Genomic DNA, 20826 nt, shown 5'->3' with positions numbered 1-20826 from the left:
TGATAGTAATATAATCACCTTAGGGGCCCCCATTTGCCATTACTTTTTACTGTTAGAACTTCCTACACCCTCTACAACAATAGGAGCTCTCCAAAAATTACTGTGAGCACATTATAGTATTTTATAAGTATATTTATTGATTGAAAAGCTTAGATAAACTCACAGGTCTTCCTTTACTGTAAAACATCTGTTGGCACTATTGACTCTTCCTTAACTTGTTTGTACTGATAGAAATAATGGTCTGAAAGCTAGAGCTCAAATGCATTTATTTTGTTAACCAGTGATGCACTCTGACCTTAAAATATAAAATAATAACAATATGAAGAAAGCATATTGCCACAGTGAAAAAATTATATTGATGTAGACATTAAAATGTAAAGCACATTTTTTCACAAGATTTTTTTTATAGATTAACATTTTGAAAACAATCTTAAAAAGTGCCCTTTGGATTTTCTTTGTTATTCTCTTTGTTTCTTTTACAAGGTTCTTTCAGAAAGTACCAATTTTACGTTAAAGTTTTAATCAATATTTCACACCGTGAAATCTTTTTCTTTGACACAATGAGTTATCAAAGCATTTTTTCTTCCCTAGGCGGTAGCTTTGAGCTGCGAATGACAATCGATCTTGTGGATGCTGTCAGTGTCAAGATTAGATCAGACACCATGGGGATTCCTTTTCATGTGTATAACTCTTAAATCAGCATATGCGATACACAAATTCCTTCATTCTAAAGGTGAGTTTTTCCTCAGTGGAATAAGTTGCTGATCTTATTTGATTTGTATTACTTCAGAAAAAACGTATAGCTATGCAATTGGAAACTGTACTCAGATATGTTTATCTGACATTTTTTCTTTGAAAGTAGTTATCGTCAAAAGCCATAGTGAATTTTTCTTCTTAATATATTTTCTGCAGTTCAAATGGCACATGTAATTAAATATTTCATGTAGGTAATTAGTCCTGTTTCAACACAAATTTCTTATATTAAAAAAAAGAAGAAAATTACTAGGTATGCTGGATGCAGAATGGCAACTTGGGGTTGGATTTAAACCTGAACATAATTTCTCTTGCTCTTGCTCTTTCTATCTTTCTATATATTTCATTAGTTTTTGTTTTCTAGTGAGATTTGTGCCAGTAAGTGTCTTAGTGGAGAAAGACACTGAAAAGAGTTACCAGCTGCGTGCAGTCTGGCAGCAGATTTCTGTGATCTTGAGTCTTGTCTGCAACTTAGTAGCTGTGTGGTATTGGAAAAATCACTTAAGTTCTCTGTGTCTCCTTTTTCTTACATATAATGTACCCGACTCATTGGCAGAGTGGATGGACTTCATGAATTATTTCGTGTAAGCACTTACCACTGCGCCTGATGCATAATGGGTGTTTAATTTATGTTAGCATCTATCTCAGTCTGTTTTATGTTGCTATAAATAAATACCTGGGGCTGGGTAGTTGATAACGAGGAATGGTTTATTTGGCTCATGGTTCTGCAGGCTGTACAAGAAGCACAGCACCAGCATCTGCTTCTGATGAGGGCCTCAGGCTGCTTCCACTCACTGTGGAAGGTGAAGGGAAGCCAATGTGTACATAAATCACATGGCGAGAAAGAGAGAGAGAGAGAGGTGATACCAGGCTCTTTTGAACAACCACCTCTAGTGGGAACTAATAGTGTAAGAAGGCAATCATCACTCACAGGGAAGGCATTAATCTCCTCACAAGAGACATGCTTCTGTGATCCAAACACTTCCTCTTAGGTTCCTCCTCCTTCAATAATGTGAATCAAATTTCAACATGAGGTTTGGATAGGATAAAATTCAAACTATAGTAGCATCAATTTTGTTATTTAGGTAGTAAGTCTGGTGTGTGCAGAGACAAAACCCTTGCCTGAAAGTGACCCATACTTATTTACAAAAGGAAGAATTTGTTTTCACCACGTTTCTCCTCAGTTTATGTCTGAGCATTTTATTAGTCTTTTCAAAGATGTCTAAGAGGTAAAATAATGTCATTTCCTAAGAGTAGAAAGCAGTTAGGATGTAACTAATATGGCTTTCTAGGGGTAACATCTTACATGTGAATTATAGGGTTTTAAAAAATATTAAGTAGCTCCAGATTTTTATGATTTCAATGTTCTATGACAAGCCAACCACAAGGATACATAAGGAAAAATGTCACAGATAATAGAATCCAAGAAAAATGTACAGTTGGGGTGTGAGGGAAATTGGCTTAGGATTCACCTCATATAGTACAGGCTTTCTTAAGAGAGGTAATGGCTGTCATGGTTATTGATGGCTATCTGGTTACCTCCCTGTTTTAGATAAATTGGGCAAGTAGAAGATGAAGTCATTTTCTAAGTCTCGCCTATAGTCCTGCATTCCATTCTCTCCGACCATTCAGATGGCAGGCACACATGAGCAAGAAATGAAGTGCGACGCGGACATGAAAAATGGGGTCAATGAAACATGAAGATGCACAATACAAACAAAAGCATTTCAGCAAAGCAGACTTTGCATCTTTTGCTCTGCAAACAATGAGTATGTACACTACAAATTAGTGTACTAAAATTTTAATTAATTTGAAATGTTAAGTGAATTTGTTTCCCCTTTGAATGCTTAAGGGATGTTAATTATTAACACAATACCTGGGATTTTTCTGCATCCAGAAAGTTGTCACACATGGGAAATCTTCATAAATTATTTTGCTACTTTTAACTAAGGTCTAAATCGTTCGTTTATACACATCTTATATTAAGCCATTTTATGTCGTGATTTCCTGTACAATGAGTCAGAAAATAATCAGAAGAGCTACTGGTATCCTACCTGTATGAATGTCAGAAAAAACAATTAAAAATGAAATTATATAATAATCATTCAAAGAATTAGATGCTTAAGGGGAAGGACTGAAAAGGCGTTTTGAGTGGGATTCTTTTCTTCTCCTTGGCTGGAATCATTCCCAGAATTTTCTCTTCTATGGCTTATTCCTGGGATACATAACCACCTGTAGGGGAAAAACAGCCACCTATTTCAGTAGGTTAATCCAAACCATCTTCACAGAAAGAAAAATTTCCTGCTGTTCTTAATGAGATTATTGACAAATTAGTTTCCAGGCCAGTGGTAATCAGAAATTAGAATTTTAAAACATCTCAGCTGTTTTGTTTGTATCCCTATAGCTCTTCTGCTAGACAGTATGTTTCTGATTTATACAGCCTAAGGTGAACCAGGTGATGTCCTCTCATGGGGACCACATTCAAGCCAATGCCACAGGATCAAGTGCCTTCAAAAGTGAACAATGGCCCTCACTCTGTGGTGCTAAAATGTAACTGCCACTACCCCATCTGTCACTCTTCTGTCTCCCTGTGGTGACTGTTCTCAGGAAAATGTTACTAAAGCTTGGAGTATAACTGCCTGTTATAGAGTTGCCCTGAAATAAACTGAAAAGCTTTTTATTCTCCTCACTGGCAAGCATATCACATCTCCTTAGTTTACGAATAACTATTTCAACCACAGTCCATCAGATCCTAAAAATAAAAAACAAATTAACAATATTACCTATGAATACAGCTTATGTTATGAATCATGGTGCTAACAGTACAAGATATTTCTTCAGGCCAAAGACTATTTAAAATCTATTTGGAATAAAGTGCTGAAGAATCTACAAATGTACAAAATCACTGAATCTTCTTTTTGAAAGATTATTATAATTTTTATCTTTGAAAGATAGGAAAGAAATGAAACAGTATCTGACAGGAGAAATTTGCTGTGTGTGGTCTTTAGAGATTTATAAATATATTGGTCATACTAACAACTCCTCTGGGTATACATATGATGACATTGCTATTGATGTCAGATCTGCTTTGCTATAGTTTTGCAAAGTCATGCTTTGTGTCTTTGTGAAATAAATCATTACTCAAAACGCCCGTGACTCCTTTTTTGTACATGCACGTGAAACTATCTGGTGTCTTATTTTATTAAAGGAATCTTGTCTATTAAATAACACTTAGTAATTATATATGGAAGATTCAAGTGTATAATACATATAAAACTTAGTATCTTCTTTTTCTTAATATTTTTAAGACATGGGCACTCCTGGGTGGTTATACTAATCCCCTAAACTATAAATATGTTAAAATTTATTCAAAATGCTAATATTTATTAACTGAAGAGTCCAGGTAATTAAAAACAGTTTGGAGATGCTGAACTTTTTAGCTATTTTATCTGAAAACTATGATTGAAGTGTATTTCTCCTTTCCTGGGTCAGTTCTTGCTTCACTGAAAATTTTTCTCATATTCCTCTGCTGGAGGACATATTTCTTTGTATATTATCTACTTTCAGATGTTCAGATCATTTAGAAACACATAGTGTTTTGTCACTCTGTTCACTATGAGGGCAGGGACTACGTCTCTCATATTTATCAGTGTATACTCTAGAGATGAATATAGTTCCTGGCTAAACTAGGTGCTTAAAGCCTGTTTTTGAGTGAATGAGAGAATAAATCAGTGCCATCTCAGCCACTGAATCCTGAAAGGCCTGTGTGCCCACCAGATTCTGAAGAGGCCATTGGAATAAATGCATTGCTAGCCATGCATCAGCCTCATCTGCCCTGTGTCATGTTCTTCGGTTGCCATCTGAGACGGAATCTCTGTATTATCTTTCTTCTCCTACATTTTTGCCAATGCAGATGTGCACTCCCTTTAGTATGACCCGTCCTTTATCAGCTTTCCTGCTCCCAAACATTCTTCTATGACATCTGAAATCTATGTTCTGTTATTGACAAATACCTTATCATCACAATCACTTTCTATTCAAAGAACATTATCTTTATTTCTTTCTTTTATCTGGGATTTGCTATCTCCTTAAGCCACCATTTCCCCTTTCAGGGGGACATACATTTTCCCACAACCAATTTTTCTCAGTGTTGGAATGTGGCTTTGACATTCTCCTCATTTTCCACATCCTGATAAGAACTCCATTCTCTTGAAAAAACCTTGTTTCTGTGATTAGAGACATGCTAGAAGAGATTATGTAAGCGTACTAATAATAGTAATTTCCATGTGATTAGATTTTAATTTCTTTTTCTCTGTAATTTTCTTCATTGTTTGAATTTGTAATGATAATCATACATTATTTTAACAAAAAAACCCTATTTTCATATAAAACAATTCTCAGCTTATATGAGATATGTGATTCCATTATTCTAGTTACATGTTCTCTACCTTGTCTTGCCACCCAGCTACCTGCAGTTCCTTGGAATTCTAGATTTCACTATCTTCTTTGCTCCCTCCCTCTCTAACATTATAGTAGGTAAATCCAGTGGCTATATAGATGACCTAGTCAATATTCTAATCTCGTAATCTCCTCTCCAGTGACATTAATCTTCTTTGTACTCCAATTACCAATTTGTTATTGCCTGAGCCTAGATCTTATCACCTCAACTTCATCTCTAAAATCCTAATTTCAAATATTACATTGCCTAATAAAAATATCTTTTTCTTTCTATTTTTATTACTCAGTGTCTCTTATTGTAACTGATCTTCGAGGCCATCAAGACATGTAGACAATATATCTCACTGTTTGTCTCGTCAATCTTCTCTAGAGCAAAGTCTGAAACCAGATTATATAAATTGGGGTTCTAGATCGTCTGAGGATCTTGTGTTATAATTATGATTAGTGTTATGTTTATACTGTTAAATTTATTATGCAATACTTCAACTTTTCTTTTCCCAATATGTTCAATTCTTTCACCTTATTTTTCTCCTGTACATAGCCTTAAAAAACTTGATCCTGAATCAGTCCTAATTATGAATTCCTTTTTTTCCACAAAAGAAGCTATTTAAAGCTGCTGAAGAAATTGCACTAGAAAGGAGATGAGTGTCAATATAAATTATGATCTCTACATTACTTGGATTCAGCAATTCTAAGAAATTCTACTCAGCTTTTTCTGACAGTCTCTTCAGAGACTGTTTCAATAATAGTATCTTTGTATAAACTGTAATCCTCTTCCATCTGAATATTATGTAGTGTCTCCATTTATGTGAATTTATATGTTAAGTGCTAGCATTTGTGAGTTTATGTACGATTTGTGTTTATGTGAATGTCTGTGTATGGTCTGTATGTGTGTAGCTCAGTTTATGTATTTGTGAGCTTACTTCTGTGTATGTGTTGCTAAGACATAGTCTTAAAATTTAAAGATAAATAGAATTTATCAACTTATTGCCATCAAGCATATAAACCAGGTAGCATTCAAACTCTTTTCTTTCATCTTGTCACACTGGGACAATTTATCCTACTTTTAAAATGAATCCCCCTATGTGAGCACAGAATCCCATTATTTTCTCTCCCTAAGCTAGGAACCCAGTCTTTCCACAAAGTTCCAAAACAGAAATTCTATTTCTTTAAATGTTCTTTGATAAAATTAGTTTGAGAAAACTTGGGATACAAAAAATTATACAGATCTACTACTAAATTCACAGAGGCTTGCTTTATTAAAATACCATTATGTATTAAGTATGTCCCAAAGGGCAATGGATTACGTAGCATTACCCAGATTTAAAATTTGAATTGGGGAACATTGCCACAAGAATCTTACCATCCCTTCCCTGCTTTTCAGCTTCACTATCTCTACTGCGTCCTTCCATGAGAACATGCCTTAGCCTCTTTAACCCAAAAGAGCAGTCTATGTTCCATATCTTCTAGCCAGCCATCTTTTCTCTTTCCACTTACAGTTGAATTCCAGAAAATGACTGGTACCTTCGCTGTTTCCATTTTGTAGTGCTGTTCCATGAACCCTCCTCAATCTGCTTGAATATCCACTACTCTGGTTCACACTGACACTGTTATTACCATGGTTATGGTCTTGTTGCTTCTGAATGTAGTGCCTGTTTTCAGGTCCATGTTTACTTCATCTCCTGTAGATTAAGATGCTGTTGAACATTCCTTACTTTCAAAAACATTTCCTTCTCTTAATTTTTTTTGCCTGTCCTCCATTGCTAATGACCTGTAGTGAATCTTCTGTTTTTACACTTATACAGTGGTGATCATTGTAGTTATATCACAGATAATCTTTCTTCTGCCAATGAGAGTCTTTCTGCTTTAGATCACTAATGTTTTCCAGGGCTTTTTGTGACATCAGGTGTATTGATTTCCTAATTTGTCTTCAACGCAGATTGTTCTTCTGAGCTCTAGTTCTATATAGGCATATATTTAGCTACCTACTAACTACTCCCACTTGAATGACTCTTAGAAACCTAACATCCAAAAATTACAAAATTTAAATTATGGCTTCTTGCTCCAAACCAGTTTTTTCCTCTAGTTTTACTTTGACATGTTTAGCAGTCCTGAAGTCAGCTACTAGGATATTCTTGATTGCTCAACCTTTCTTCTCTCTTTATTCTGTTAAATCAATTTTTTTTTTTTTTTTGAGACAGAGTTTCGCTCTTGTTACCCAGGCTGGAGTGCCATGGTGCAATCTCGGCTCACTGCAACCTCTTCCTCCTGGGTTCAGGCAATTATCCTGCCTCAGCCTCCTGAGTAGCTGGAATTACAGGCACGCGCCATCATGCCCAGCTAATTTCTCGTATTTTTAGTAGAGACGGGGTTTCACCATGTTGACCTGGATGGTCTCAATCTCTTGACCTCGTGATCCACCCGCCTCGGCCTCCCAAAGTGCTAGGATTACAGGCTTGAGCCACAACGCCCAACCTAAATCAATTTCAAATCCCTATTGCATCCACCTCTAATTTATTTCTCATATTCATTATGCCTTTCGGTTCCTGCTATCAATTCTCTTATCCAAATCATTGTCACTATCTACATCACATAGATTGCTGCACAACCTAAATTTGGCTCGGCTTCCTCTGACTTGGACCTCTTTAATTTATTCTTAACTTCAGTTTTCTGATTAAAACCTCTAAATGTCTTCTCATTGCTGTTGGAAAGTAGTGGCCCAAAGATGCTGGAAATTAGTCTTATATTCCCTATGGTTAAAATTTAGACCACCTAAACTATTTATTTTGTTGTTATTGTTGATGTTGTTGTTTGAGACCGAGTTTCGCTCTTGTTACCCAGGCCAGAGTGAAATGGCGCGATCTCGGCTCACCGCAACCTCCACCTCCTGGGTTCAGGCAATTCTCCTGCCTCAGCCTCCTGAGTAGCTGGGATTACAGGCACGGGCCACCATGCCCAGCTAATTTTTTGTATTTTTAGTAGAGATGGGGTTTTACCATGTTGACCAGGATGGTCTCGATCTCTTGACCTCATGATCCACCAGCCTCAGCCTCCCAAAGTGCTGGGATTAAAGGCTAAAGAATAAAGAGGCTGGGTGTGGTGGCTCATATCTGCAATCCCAGCCCTTTAGGAGCCCAAGGCAGGCGGATCACGAGGTCAGGAGTTAGAGATCAGCCTGACAAACATGGATAAACTCTTTATTAAAAAACTCTCTATTAAAAAAACCATCTCTATTAAAAATACAAAAATTAGCTGGGCATGGTGCTGCACACCTGTAATCCCAGCTACTCGGGAGGCTGAGGCAGGAGAATCACTTGAACCCAGTAGACGGAGGCTGCGGTGAGCCAAGGTTGTGCCATTGCATTCCAGCCAAGGTGAGAGAGTGAGATTCCATCTCGAAATAAACAACAACAAAAAAACCCAAAAAACTAAAGAAAGCACACATTTTTATTCTTATAGATGTTTTAAAATTAAATACAATTAAATAAGGTACTGTTTAGCCAAGATGCAGTACTGAGGCAAAGATGGTGTGGCAGTAATACTCTTCAATAATGGGAGTGAGAAGCATAGTAACATGCAGCTGTCATAGAGAACAATCTTCTAGAGGAGAGAACTGCTCGCTTTCTTCCCTTGCACACGAAGAGAATACATAATTACTGGCTTTTCTAAGGGCTCACAGCAGGTTAATGAAAAAACTAGAATCTCTGAAGTGTCTGGCCATTTATTTGCCTGCAATAAACAAATGGCCACCATTTGAACCAAACAGAGAAAGATATGTAAGTTTTAATTTCTTAAAAACATAGCCAGTTACTTACTGAGCTGATGGCCTCTTGAAACTTTACTAATAATATTTTAGCAATTACTTTATTGTTCAACGACTCATTTTGAGCTGATGACAATTTTTAGAGCTTTCAATAACCCAGGTAGTACTTGTGTCGAAATCTACTCAATTTAATAATATGGATAAAGATTAAAATGTTTCTTTATGTGTGTATTCATTAGCTCTAAGTGAAGTTTTAGATCTCTGTATGAACTTTTAGGCAGTGTAAGAAAGACTCCCACAATCTGTGGTCTTGTTTAAAATAACTTGCAAAATGATGATTTTTTTTTTCACTCTTACTCTAAAGGGTTCCAGAAGAAGTACAAGGGGGAACTACACATTGCAGCTCAAGACTCAGCTACTCTGTCGCAGTTCCCTGATGACCTCCCCTAAAGAGGCAATTACACCTCCCACTGAACAACTCTTCCTTATAATTCCCTTGGTTTTGTTTTGCTTGTTCTTTAATCACAGGACTGAAATTACTTACTTAAGTTACTTTATTAGCATATGATTTTCTTGAAGGGAGATATTCTTCTCAAGAATAAAGGTGATGCATTATTTATATTTGTATCTTTATAATCTCTCACAGAAAATGACCAAAAGAGACATAAAGCGATGCTTTGTGACTAAATAATTATGCAGAAGTTGCATAATACTTATTACCATTTCCAAGGTTAAAATATTACTTGTTAAAAATGTTTTGTTGAACTATTGGACATTTTCTTTTTGAAGGTAGAAACTTTCTGGAGTTTACCAAATTATTTAAAGTTGTACCTACTGTTTTTGGAGTGAGAGGTAATACCTAGGTTTCATTCATTCAAAACTCTGTGTAGATTTAAAGATCACCAGCAGCTGTTTTAGGTACTGGGGATTCCATGACGAGCACAACGAATAAAGGTCCTGCTTTCATGTAGGTTACCTTCTGACAGAAAACAGATAATAAACAAATAAATTAAAATATGCAAAATAATGTCAGGTAATTATAAGTGAGCGGTAGAATAATACATAAAGACAACAGAATATACAGGGTGCTATTATGTATTAGGATGATCACGAAAGGTGTTCTGTGATAGAGCACACAGATTCTTAATAAGGTTGTTCAGAAATAGTAAATACATAGGAAAGGCTGACAGGTGAGTAGAGTTAAAACAGAGTAGGAAAAATGCTGGATACAAATTTTATTTTTGTAGCCTTTAGGAAAACAGTGGACAAGCCCACAAAAAATAGCCTTCCCCCTCCAAATAACATAAACATATGATGGACATTATATTGTATTGTTTAATGTAACAATTTAGATATTTATGAGAACAGGTAAAGTGAGTGTAATTGTTTATATAGCCTTTCAATAGTCTCTGGTTTGCAGCACACATCTGCAAAAACTAATGTCCCATCTGATAAGAGACTATTACATTTCAAGATTTTTCTCACCTACCACCACTAGCAAATACCTCATGTCATTTGAAATTCCCATTGTGATTATAATTCACATTAAAATGCATTTCTATATTCTAAAATGGCAGCATATATTTGAACTTCTGATTAACCAAAAGAGGTGCATATTAATTCATTGGCAGCAACTCTAAATTACATTTTAGTTTTTGTATTCAAACAGCATGGGCAAAATAACAGAACCTAGAAAAGCAGAAAAAAAAAAAAACTCTTTGTAATACAGAAAGGGTTATAATGGGAACTGTTTGATTTTTTTTTTCTTTAATATAGATTATATTTTGGATTTAGAAAGCCTTGTTAATAAAGTATTTTTTCAGATAATTTAGAAAGTGATTTCCAGTAAATCATTGCAAAAAATAAAAAATTAATGCTATAACTATAGCTTCTATGCATGCCATTGTATCACCTATGTGCCTAGGGAAGCAATAACTGATTAGGGCTCCTCAAGTTAAGCAGAAGGCATGTGATTAGGAAAGTCATTTACTGTTTATTCTGGAAGAACGTTTTCCTAATGCATAGTAAAACCTAGACAACACAATGAGAGCAATTTTGACTTTTGTATTATTAAAAGGGTGGGGAGCCAACATTTAAGAGCTGTCATTTTTGATTTTTTAAGCCTGTGGTTATTTAGCAATAGTCTTCACAATAATTATTAAATAGAAAGAGAAATCCATTAGCTCTAACAAAAAGATAGGCTAAATCCAAAATGATTTTACAAACACAATTTACCTTAAGTCCCAAAAGAACAAAGGCAATTTTGTTGGATACACTATCCTTTCTCTTAAGACTTTTTTTTAATTGCTTCTTGTTTGACAGATAAATAGGGTCAAGTAAAAAACAAAAACAAAAACTGTTTGATTTGTTTGACATTCTCATAACTGCAAAGCAATAATAAATACTTTAAAAGGAAGATGAATCCCATCAGTTGTATTAAAGGTCAATATACCTTTAGTATGGAAAAATTTTTACTAGGTTCCTAGGACATATTTATTTATTTTAATCATTTTATATAAAACTTTTTTAGCATAAAGCTAGTCAATTCAGTTCAAGTCAAAGAAATAAGTCCATATTAAGTAATTACTTTCTAGAAAGCACAGTGCTAGACGAAATGTGAGATAGGGAGATAGTAAAACTTGACAGCTAGCCTCCAAGGGATCATGATCTAGTGTGGGAGAAAGAAGTTTAAAGCAATTAACTATAAAGTAAGACATCATGTATTAAGTTCTTTAATATAGATACAACGTGACAGGAGAATAGAGCAAAAGGAAGAATAATTCTGGCTAGAGAAGGAAAAAGTTTCCCGAAAGTAGTTTTTGAACAAGTTGTTTTGCAAAGTTCACATTGTGATAGGAAAAGGATGGAAGGAATCTGTGAGACATGAAGGAGTTAATGTATTGTGAGGCTTGCGGAGCAGGTGGTATTCTAGAGGCTAGAACACTGGGAGAGAGGGAGAATGATACAGGAATTCAAGCTGGAATGGGGGGATCAAAGTTAATTCATGAAGGTCACTGCAGAGTTTTGAGTTTATTCTTTATGTAATAGGATTCTATAAAAGGTTTCCAAGCAGGGAATGGCACAATCTGACCTGTGTTTGAGAAGGTAAGTTTGGTAGCAAAGAAAGGAATAGATTACAGCAACCAACACTTCAAATTAAAGGGATCGTTTCACAAATTATTAACATGAAAGAAGAGGACATGTAGTGTGGAGCCACAGCTGTAACAAAGAAAATATAAAGGAAGGAACATAGCAGTGAGATTTCGTGAGTGATGGAATGTAGGAGATGAAGTCACAATGGTCAAAAATGTCTTTGGATAACAGAAAGATAATGATGAGATGAACGATGTAGACAAAGAAGACTTGGAAAAGTCAAGGTCAGTAGTTCTTGAGTTTCTTCTGAAAAGTAAAAAAAATTTTGACATGTAGCAAGTACTTAAAAAATTTCTAAAAGATAACATTTCCATGTTCTAAGAGATTATAAAGCTCATTGAATTCAGTGGTTTTTGACTGGCTGAACATTAAAAACAACTGAGCAGGAATGGTTTAAAAAGACAGATATCTGTAGTCAGTTGCCTGACATTTGGATTTAAGTCGTCTGACAAGATATTCTTTATTTGATTTGATTTGATTTGACTGTTTTTAAGTTCCCCAAGTGATGTGAAAATGTAGCCGGGTTGGAAACCTCTAAAAATAATCTATATTCTTTAATCTGAAGATTATCCTGAAATTCAGTGAGATCTTGATAGCTTTGAGAGGTTTCCATTTTTTGACATGTTATGCTTCTAGTTCTTCTCCAATGTTCTGACTTCCTTCCCTCTCTCTCTAGCCACCCTTTTCATGTATTTGTCCAATGGGTTGTCTAATCACTGAAGTGTCAGGTATTGTTTAAGACACTGGGAATAAAAAAGTAACTGGAAAATGACTGCTATTCATATGCAGTGACTTTTCAGTTATCATTTTTCATGACTTTAACCATCACATCTCTATGCTTAACTCTTAAAATGATGTTCCTAGTCTGGCTCTCTCTCCTAATAACCAATACCACATTGCAAACTTGCTTCCTTGGTATCTTATCCTGGAGGACTTGCTGTCACACAAACTTGGTATTTCTAAATTAAAACTTACCATTCTTCCAAAACTTCATCACTAGTTCTACAAATATATAAGGAACACCTAACATACATCTTCTTCAGGCAAAATCATTCATTTTGTGATTCACATTTAAATGAATTTGAGCCATTTCTGCTTGTCACTCTGATGTGAGACTCTCTCCAGGCACAACACAGGTCTATTACCAATTAACAATCACTTTGGTTTTTCTAAGGAAGCAATAGTCTCAACCTGGGATCACTTTCATCTTTTTCCCCCTTTACCTTTATTTCTTATCCATCACATATGCACAGATATCTAAAGTGGGAGAATTTTTCTTTAGGCAGGGGTTGGGATTAGAAGGTTGCAGGGAAGGCATTTTCCTTCTTTTAAATGTTGATTTTTTTTCCCTAAACATCATTATTTCTATTGAGATATTTACCTCAAATACTGTATTAATAAATTCAGGTTTGGGGCAAGCAAAAGCCAGAGACTGGCTATTTTCCTTTACTTTACTAAAAATCTCATCCTACAACGATGATGAATGCACTGCTTGGTTTGGAAAATTAAGGTGGAAATAACAAAAGAAAAGCTTCTGCTAATAATACAGCATCTTTTTAGCTGTATTTTGACCTCTTTGTGCTTTACTTCCTCAATAATAATATTTTTATTTTATCCTCAATAATAATAGTTTTATTTAAAAATAATTGTACCCATCTTTCATGGTTATTATAAAGATTAAATAACAATAACAGCAGTCATTAAGTATTCTCATCATTATTTTTTCTAAATATCATATACTTCACCTTTAACATCCAGTCAACTAATAGCTCTTTGTCTCAAAAAGAATCGAGCAGAGAATACACATGTTTAGGAAGAAAAATATCAGTTATGAGTAGAGTTGCCACAGGATTATCAACAAGATGTATTTTCTGCAATATTAGTGAAACATTACTCTCTTAGGGACTGTGGAAATGTTTCAGGTGATGCTGAGCAGCTAGATGTTCTAAAGCAATCCTAGAATACTTGTCAGATGTCTTGATTAATTGCCATTTTTGAAGCAGAAGTAAGAGCATCACTTAACCTTGAACAAACACTAGACATCCAAATAAGCTCCCATCCAATATAGCTCCACAACAGCCAAGGTACTCAGCTGTAAACTGGAGGTATTTGCTTGCCTTCTAAAGTCATCAATGAGCTTAGCCGACCAGCAAATGATAACAATAAACAGCTAACCATGCATGAAACAAGAAATCAGAATTTTATACTTGTATGCACGCTTAAACTAGGAGAGATGCCAGTCATTGAGCTTTTTTTTTTTTTAAAAAAAGAAAGTGTGAGCCAAAAACAAGATGGCTATTTGGAAACTCCTTCAAGACCTAGGGAAATGTACCCAGTGTCTTCCTAGCTCCTCCAGATTCTGCATGTAGTGGGAGGAAGCTGTGGCTCCTGGAAGCCCCAGGAAAAAAGCTACCTGCAATGTGCAGAATAATTAACCTAAAGCAGATTCTGGCTGGTAAATGCGGGAGAAGTGCCTAATTTGGTTAGACAGAGACCTCCCTGATGTGCTCCTGTTAAGATTTTTCACACATATTTGGATTGCCTGCGTTCAGCTGCTCCCTTGTCAGAAGTATTCTAAAGGCCTCACTTCTGTCACTCAGAATGAGTAGTTGAGTTGAGAGGACTAAGAAGGTCTGAGAGGATTTATGTGGAGAGGCATTGAAGAGATTCCCCCACCTGGGGAGTGGGATAGGGCGTGTATCTTTGTAGCTACTCCAGATTCTGCATTTTGCTCAAAGTTCAATTATTTACTGAAAGTGCATAACAAAATCTTGTTTTTAGGCCCTTGATTAAAGAGAGGATAATGTTTTGTTAGATAAGTCATTTGTGGAAATTTAGTCTGAATGTGGCTGCTGCCACCACTGAAAAGTTTTGATTTGGCTAATCACAGAGATCTTTCTCAAACACTAAGGATTCCAAGCAGAACAAATTCATTCCTGATGAAGTCTTGCAGCCGACAACGTGGAATAATTTGAATCACAGACCTGTAAAATTTGATCAGATGGAATTAAACAACTCCCCTGAAGTGATTTGGCAAGCCTATTTTAACCAAGGTACTAAGCTGACACTGGTTAGCTAATTGAGGGCCATTTTTATCTGTAATTTTGCTCAGAATTCTTCTTCAAAAAGGAATTCTGAGGCTCCTACCATAACAGGTTGTATTTGCTTGCCTAAACTCAAACTTGAAGACATGACAAAATACTCACTCACATGCTCTATCCAATACCATTTATGGCTCCATCGTTTAAAAAAGTGTCCAGACCTCTCTGGGATTGATCCATTTATGCTAGGACCATATTTTGGGGAATGACGGTACATTTACATGTATTGCCATCTGCACGTAAAATAATTTATTTTTATTTCTCCTACACTTTATAGCTCATACATTTTAAAGAGTATAAAATACACATAGATGGAGAGAAAATTGGAAGTTAGCATAAGACCATTAGCCCAACCTTGAACTACACTGGCCCCAAGGTACAAATTCCCTTTGAGTGGAATCTTAATGAAATATATTGAGTTATTCACTTTTGTTTTCATAGTTTACTAGTCAGGCAATATTATCTGGGCCTTCTGAGGACAGGGTAGATGAGAGGATAGAGTCTAAGTGGCAACAGAGATTCCTCAAGTTCTACTCTAGATGCTGTAAATTCTGTTCTTGAAAATAAGCAATTTGTATCATGGTGATATAAGACTGTCCTTTATCTTTTCAAGAAAATGTTAAAAATCATTACTAAAACAGTTTTACCACAAAAAGGTGAAACATCTAAAAAACATATTTTTAAATGTTATGATATTCTACTTTCTTTCTTAGACACTAGGCACAAGAAAGAAAACGTCCGATGATGATATGTAGGGCACACTCATCAAATTTTAGAAGGTGTATGTGGTGATGGGTTGAAGGGTCAAAACGGCAGCTGATTACAAAAGAAAAGAAGATCTAAAAAATGAATATCTAAAATGTACAATAAAAATAAAATTATTGAATTTTAAGGAAGGAAAGGGAGTAGGAGGTTTAAGAGAATGATAAAATGAAGATGATCCACAAAATGTGGTATAAAAATTGCTGCATTTTTGGAGCAAACATAGTAGTCAATTTTACTGATAGAACTTAAATGTTACTGAGGCTTGGTGACAAGAGAAATATTATTGCTAGAGCAAGGGGTCAAACACATCGCTGGCTTTTCATGGCAATGAACAGCATCTCACTTCAAGTTACTTATCCAGTGGCATTACTTCTTTGTGTTTTCTAAGGAACGCAGAGTGACATTGTGGGTAGAGGCCAGAGGGTACAAAAGCCTGAAAGCGTGCTATCTGCCTACAAATATGTATAAAAATGCATGTACTTAAGGCTTACAACAGTCTAAATTCAAAGAGAATTCTTAAACTAAGCTTTGCTCTTCGAAGTATTGCAAAAATTCCCAGGGTGGAAAGAGGTCCACTTTTGTATTTTCAATAAACAGTAATCCGTTCTGATAATAAGCACCAAGAAAAGGAAATTAGGTCAACTAATGTGACGCATTTTCTTTAACATAGATAATTTAGTTCCTTTTTTTTTTTTTGAAAACGCAGTGGCATAGGTAAAGAAATACAAACTTTTCCCTACCACAACTCTATCCTAAAGCTTAAAACATTTTTAAATGTCTCTGATGCATATTCTTAAAAACATGTATTATTTCTATTTTAAGTCACCTAGTCTATGGTATTCTGTCACAGCAGCCTGAACTAAGACATGATTATACTTTACAAATCACAATATTTCTTTGCTATAATTACCTATAGTATATATACTTCCTTCACAAACCTTTGTGAAAGATAAGGCTTGTAGGAGAGATGCTGATTGAAGAAATGTGTATTGTTGAGTCACATAACAGCAGAGTACAAAAAAACATGGTCTTCTCTAATGACTTCTAGTGTCAACATTAATTTAAGGGAGAGAAGAATGCTTTTAATAAGTTTGGAATCATTTATTTATTTGTGGTTTATAGTGGCCTAAATGTTTGTATCATTCCCAAATTTATATGTTAAAATTCTTACCCATAATGTGATGGAATTAGGAGATGAGGCTTTTGAAAGGTGATTAGGTCATACGGATAGAACCCTCATAAGTGGGAATTGTGCCCTTATGGAAGAGACCCTGAGAACTTTCTCCCTCTCTCTGCAGTATGTGAGGATACTGCAGGAAATCAGTCATCTGAAAATCAGCAAGAAGGTCTTCACTAGACACAAAATTTGCTAGCACCTTCATCTTGGACCTCCCAGCCTCTGAACAGTGAGAAATAAATATTTGTTGTTTAAGCCACCCAGTCTAAGGTATTCTGTTATATCAGCCTGAATTGAGATCTGATTATTCTTAATAAATCACAATTTTTCCTAGCTATAAGTTATTTTAAAATAAATTATCTAAATGTGCACGGAAGATGAAGATCTTAATTTAAATAAATTGGAAGACATTCCAAGTTCTATTAATATTAAATGATAGGCCCATTTTTTCTTATTTACCAGAACAAATGTCAAGACATCTGACATCTCCTTGGCCTTAAAATATCCACCTGGAAATGGAGATGCTAATCTTAATGTAATTCAGATAACTGTTAATATGTATAACTAATATGCAAGCTTGTAACATATTGTTATGAATATACATTATTATGGCAAATGTTAAAAGAGAGTATTTTGTTTTTCTGATATTCTCATGTTGATCCCGGAGATAAAGACATATTGTTTAGTAGGAAGAATTTGGATTTTTGGGAAAACAACCAGTAAAGCTTTTGAGAAATATCTGTAGACTTCACACATTTTTTTACATATTGACTATAGACTCCATCACTGTCTTCAAGTTGATAAAATTTCTAATTTCATGGGATATCTCTCAGCTTTTTTCTTTGGTTTCTCTGAGGACTTTTTAAATGTTCATTGGGCCTATCTTAAAATCATCTCCCTTTGATTCCTCTGAAGTTGCATTTTAAAGTTTTTCTCCCAGTGACTCATGCTTTCTTCATTTCCTGTTTCAGTTTCTCTTCCCGATTCTGCTCCCATAAATGGGGCCCTCTGCCAAGTCTCTGTTCCTTTTCTATGCTTTCTCTCTTACACATTGTATATACTCTTTTGGCTTTAAATGTGGCTACTAAGTTAAAGCTTTCTCCATTCATTTATTTGGCAGCAGATCTCTTTTGGTTCTAATTAAACTTCCCGCTCCCCATCAGTAAGCTTTGCAAGTTCATCCTATGTAATATTTCTGGCTTCCAGCCTGTTCTGATCTTGCTGGCTGGGTTTGGGGAATATCTTTTCCTTGGTGCATTTGCTGCTAGATTCTATCCCATGAATAACAGCCGCCTCTCTGATGATTCAAACCTCTAGGCTCCAGATTAGTACATTTAATTTTCAACTGATTCTTTAATAATTACACAGTAACATGAAAAATTTATAGCAGTTCAACTTAATCATACACAGTGTTCTTGATTTACTACTCTTCAATCTGATTATTTTCTGGGGTCCTCTGCCTCAGTGAATTATGTCACTCTCTATATTGTTTCACAAATTAGAAACATGGGTGTTATCTTTGACTTATCCACATACGCAATACACTACAAACATCCCCACTAAGTCCATCAAAGCTACCTTCATGTTTCCCCATTTCATCACATAGTTTCTTAACAATTCTCGTCACATAAACACTTTTTTTTCTCCTCTACCCTTTCTTTATTGCAACTAGAGTGAGTCTCCATTTCCTTTCTCTTTATTTATCAGAAATTCTACTCATTCTTAAAATTTCAGTTTATGGTCCAATTCTTCAAACATTTTCATGATTTCTACTGGCCCTCAAATTTTATTTTAGTTTATAAAGTAGTAATATCTTGGAAAGTAATGTGCTTTCCTTTTTACCCATTCCACAGATGAGAAATTGAAGGCTCAAAAAGAGATGCCATATGCCTGAAGTCCCCTAGCTACTCAGTAACAGAGCAGGGGTTTGAAACCAAGTTTATGTGGCTTAAAACTCAGCTGTGTCTGCAACATTACCTCCCGCATTGTTCAATCTTGTCTCTAACATTTTAGTGTTACTACTATGGTACCATTTTTGTGATTTTATTGTTTCATATTCTCATCTGGAGTAGAAACTTCTAGAGAGAGGAACCGTTGATGCATTTAACCATTTAACAATGCTTTTGTCTATTACTTACCTGACACTACACTAAGACCTAGGAATACAGGACTAACATGTCAAATTTAACAATAACTAATTGTCTCCAGGATAAAAGATACTGTTTGGCAGATCTAAATAATTACTAATAAACCTCTAACATGCTCTTTTTTAATGTTGACAATTAAAAATCTGCATCAGATATGGCTTCTTATGAATCCAGTTATAGAAATCTTGAAAAATTAACTTATAGCTGTCCATGATGTAACTCTGATTTTGAAGATATAAATTCTTTTTAAAAACACCCTGATGAATTACTCAGTGATACAGTCAATTTTTATATACCATTTAATGTATTATGTAACATTCAACATGGATGATGTTTAACAGTACATATTATTGAAATTCACAGACTGAGTTCAAAGTGATTAAATAGATATCAATATTTGTGACACAAGGCATAGCTTTCTTGTAATTAATAGGTGGGTAGTGGGCTCAATGACTGAAATGTTTAATAAAAACCACTACTGTTAAATCTAGTAAAAACATGAAGGTGCAATATGGCCTGCTGGGAATTCTGAATGGCCTAAGCACCTCCTCCTTAACTTGTTGCCCGTGGGATACTGGGACAGAAGTATTAGGATGCAGTAAGGGCTGTAAATGCGTCCAGACCAGTTGATATTTCCAGGGCTGTGAATCTGTCTGGGAAGTTCAGTGTATTCTCAACGGCCAAATAATCCATGTTTTATGAATTTTCATTATGTTAAAAAAAAAGTAGTCTGTACATTCAGAGGTGTTTGTGTTCCTATGCCGTTGCTCTGTCACTAGTGGGCAGCCTATGTAGGGGTGATCTGCCTGCCTAGGCCACAAGTGTGAGTTGATCATGCCATATGTGTTAGAATATTAGTGTATATATATCTAAATTAGTCAGGGTGTTTGGGAGATATCTTGCCAGGAGTCATCAGCAAGTTCTGGCTTGAGCTGGTGCTGTTTATGCCTTTGTATTTTGTTGTTGGGAGAGGTAGCTCGAGGGAGGCCATTTCCTGATTGAAGGTGCGTGTCAGGACGGAGGTGAGGGTGAGTTCACTTGCTGGTGTCTACTAGGGATTTACTTTTGCCACATAAGCAATGTCTGTTACACTAGAAAACTCTGGCCATGTTGAAAAATTGCCCAATTACTGTGACAGAAAAAGGGATCTGCACACTTACAGCCAGTCTCTATTCCAGAATATCTGAAGGTAAAAATGAGAGGCGAGGTCCACCTCAGGGATTAGCTACCACAAAAGTCCTTTCAGGCTGCACTCACTCTGAGCTCTTGGTGATCTACTGAGTGGGGGTTATCTTCACTGCCTTCTTTGTTTGTTTGTTATTTGCAGACTCTCAACTTCCTACAACTCTTCCTTTTTCTGAGTGACTCCTGACTTTTCAATCACAACTATCCTTTCCTATCTCTGTGCTATTTTGTGGAAAGACTGAGTGAGCACAGCTAATCTGTGAGCCTACAGTAACCTTAGGAGTCAAACTTTCTGCCTTTAAGTTCTTGTTTCACTTTCACTAA

At 35.6% G+C, this 20826-nt stretch overlaps 1 protein-coding gene across 1 annotated transcript in view; it reads right to left on the bottom strand.

Moving 5' to 3' along the window:
• Positions 1-249: 249 nt before the first annotated feature.
• ST8SIA4 (ST8 alpha-N-acetyl-neuraminide alpha-2,8-sialyltransferase 4) overlaps positions 250-20826 on the bottom strand; it is a 137117-nt gene continuing 116540 nt past the window's right edge. The window contains exon 5 of the mRNA XM_078365868.1: positions 250-2985. Coding sequence (XP_078221994.1) covers positions 2859-2985 — 127 coding nt within the window. The 3' untranslated portion in view covers positions 250-2858. The remainder of the gene's footprint in view (positions 2986-20826) is intronic.

The sequence above is a fragment of the Callithrix jacchus genome, chromosome 2, assembly GCF_049354715.1.
Source record: "Callithrix jacchus isolate 240 chromosome 2, calJac240_pri, whole genome shotgun sequence".
NCBI lineage: Eukaryota > Metazoa > Chordata > Mammalia > Primates > Cebidae > Callithrix > Callithrix jacchus.
This window is presented reverse-complemented; position numbering and strand designations above follow the sequence as displayed.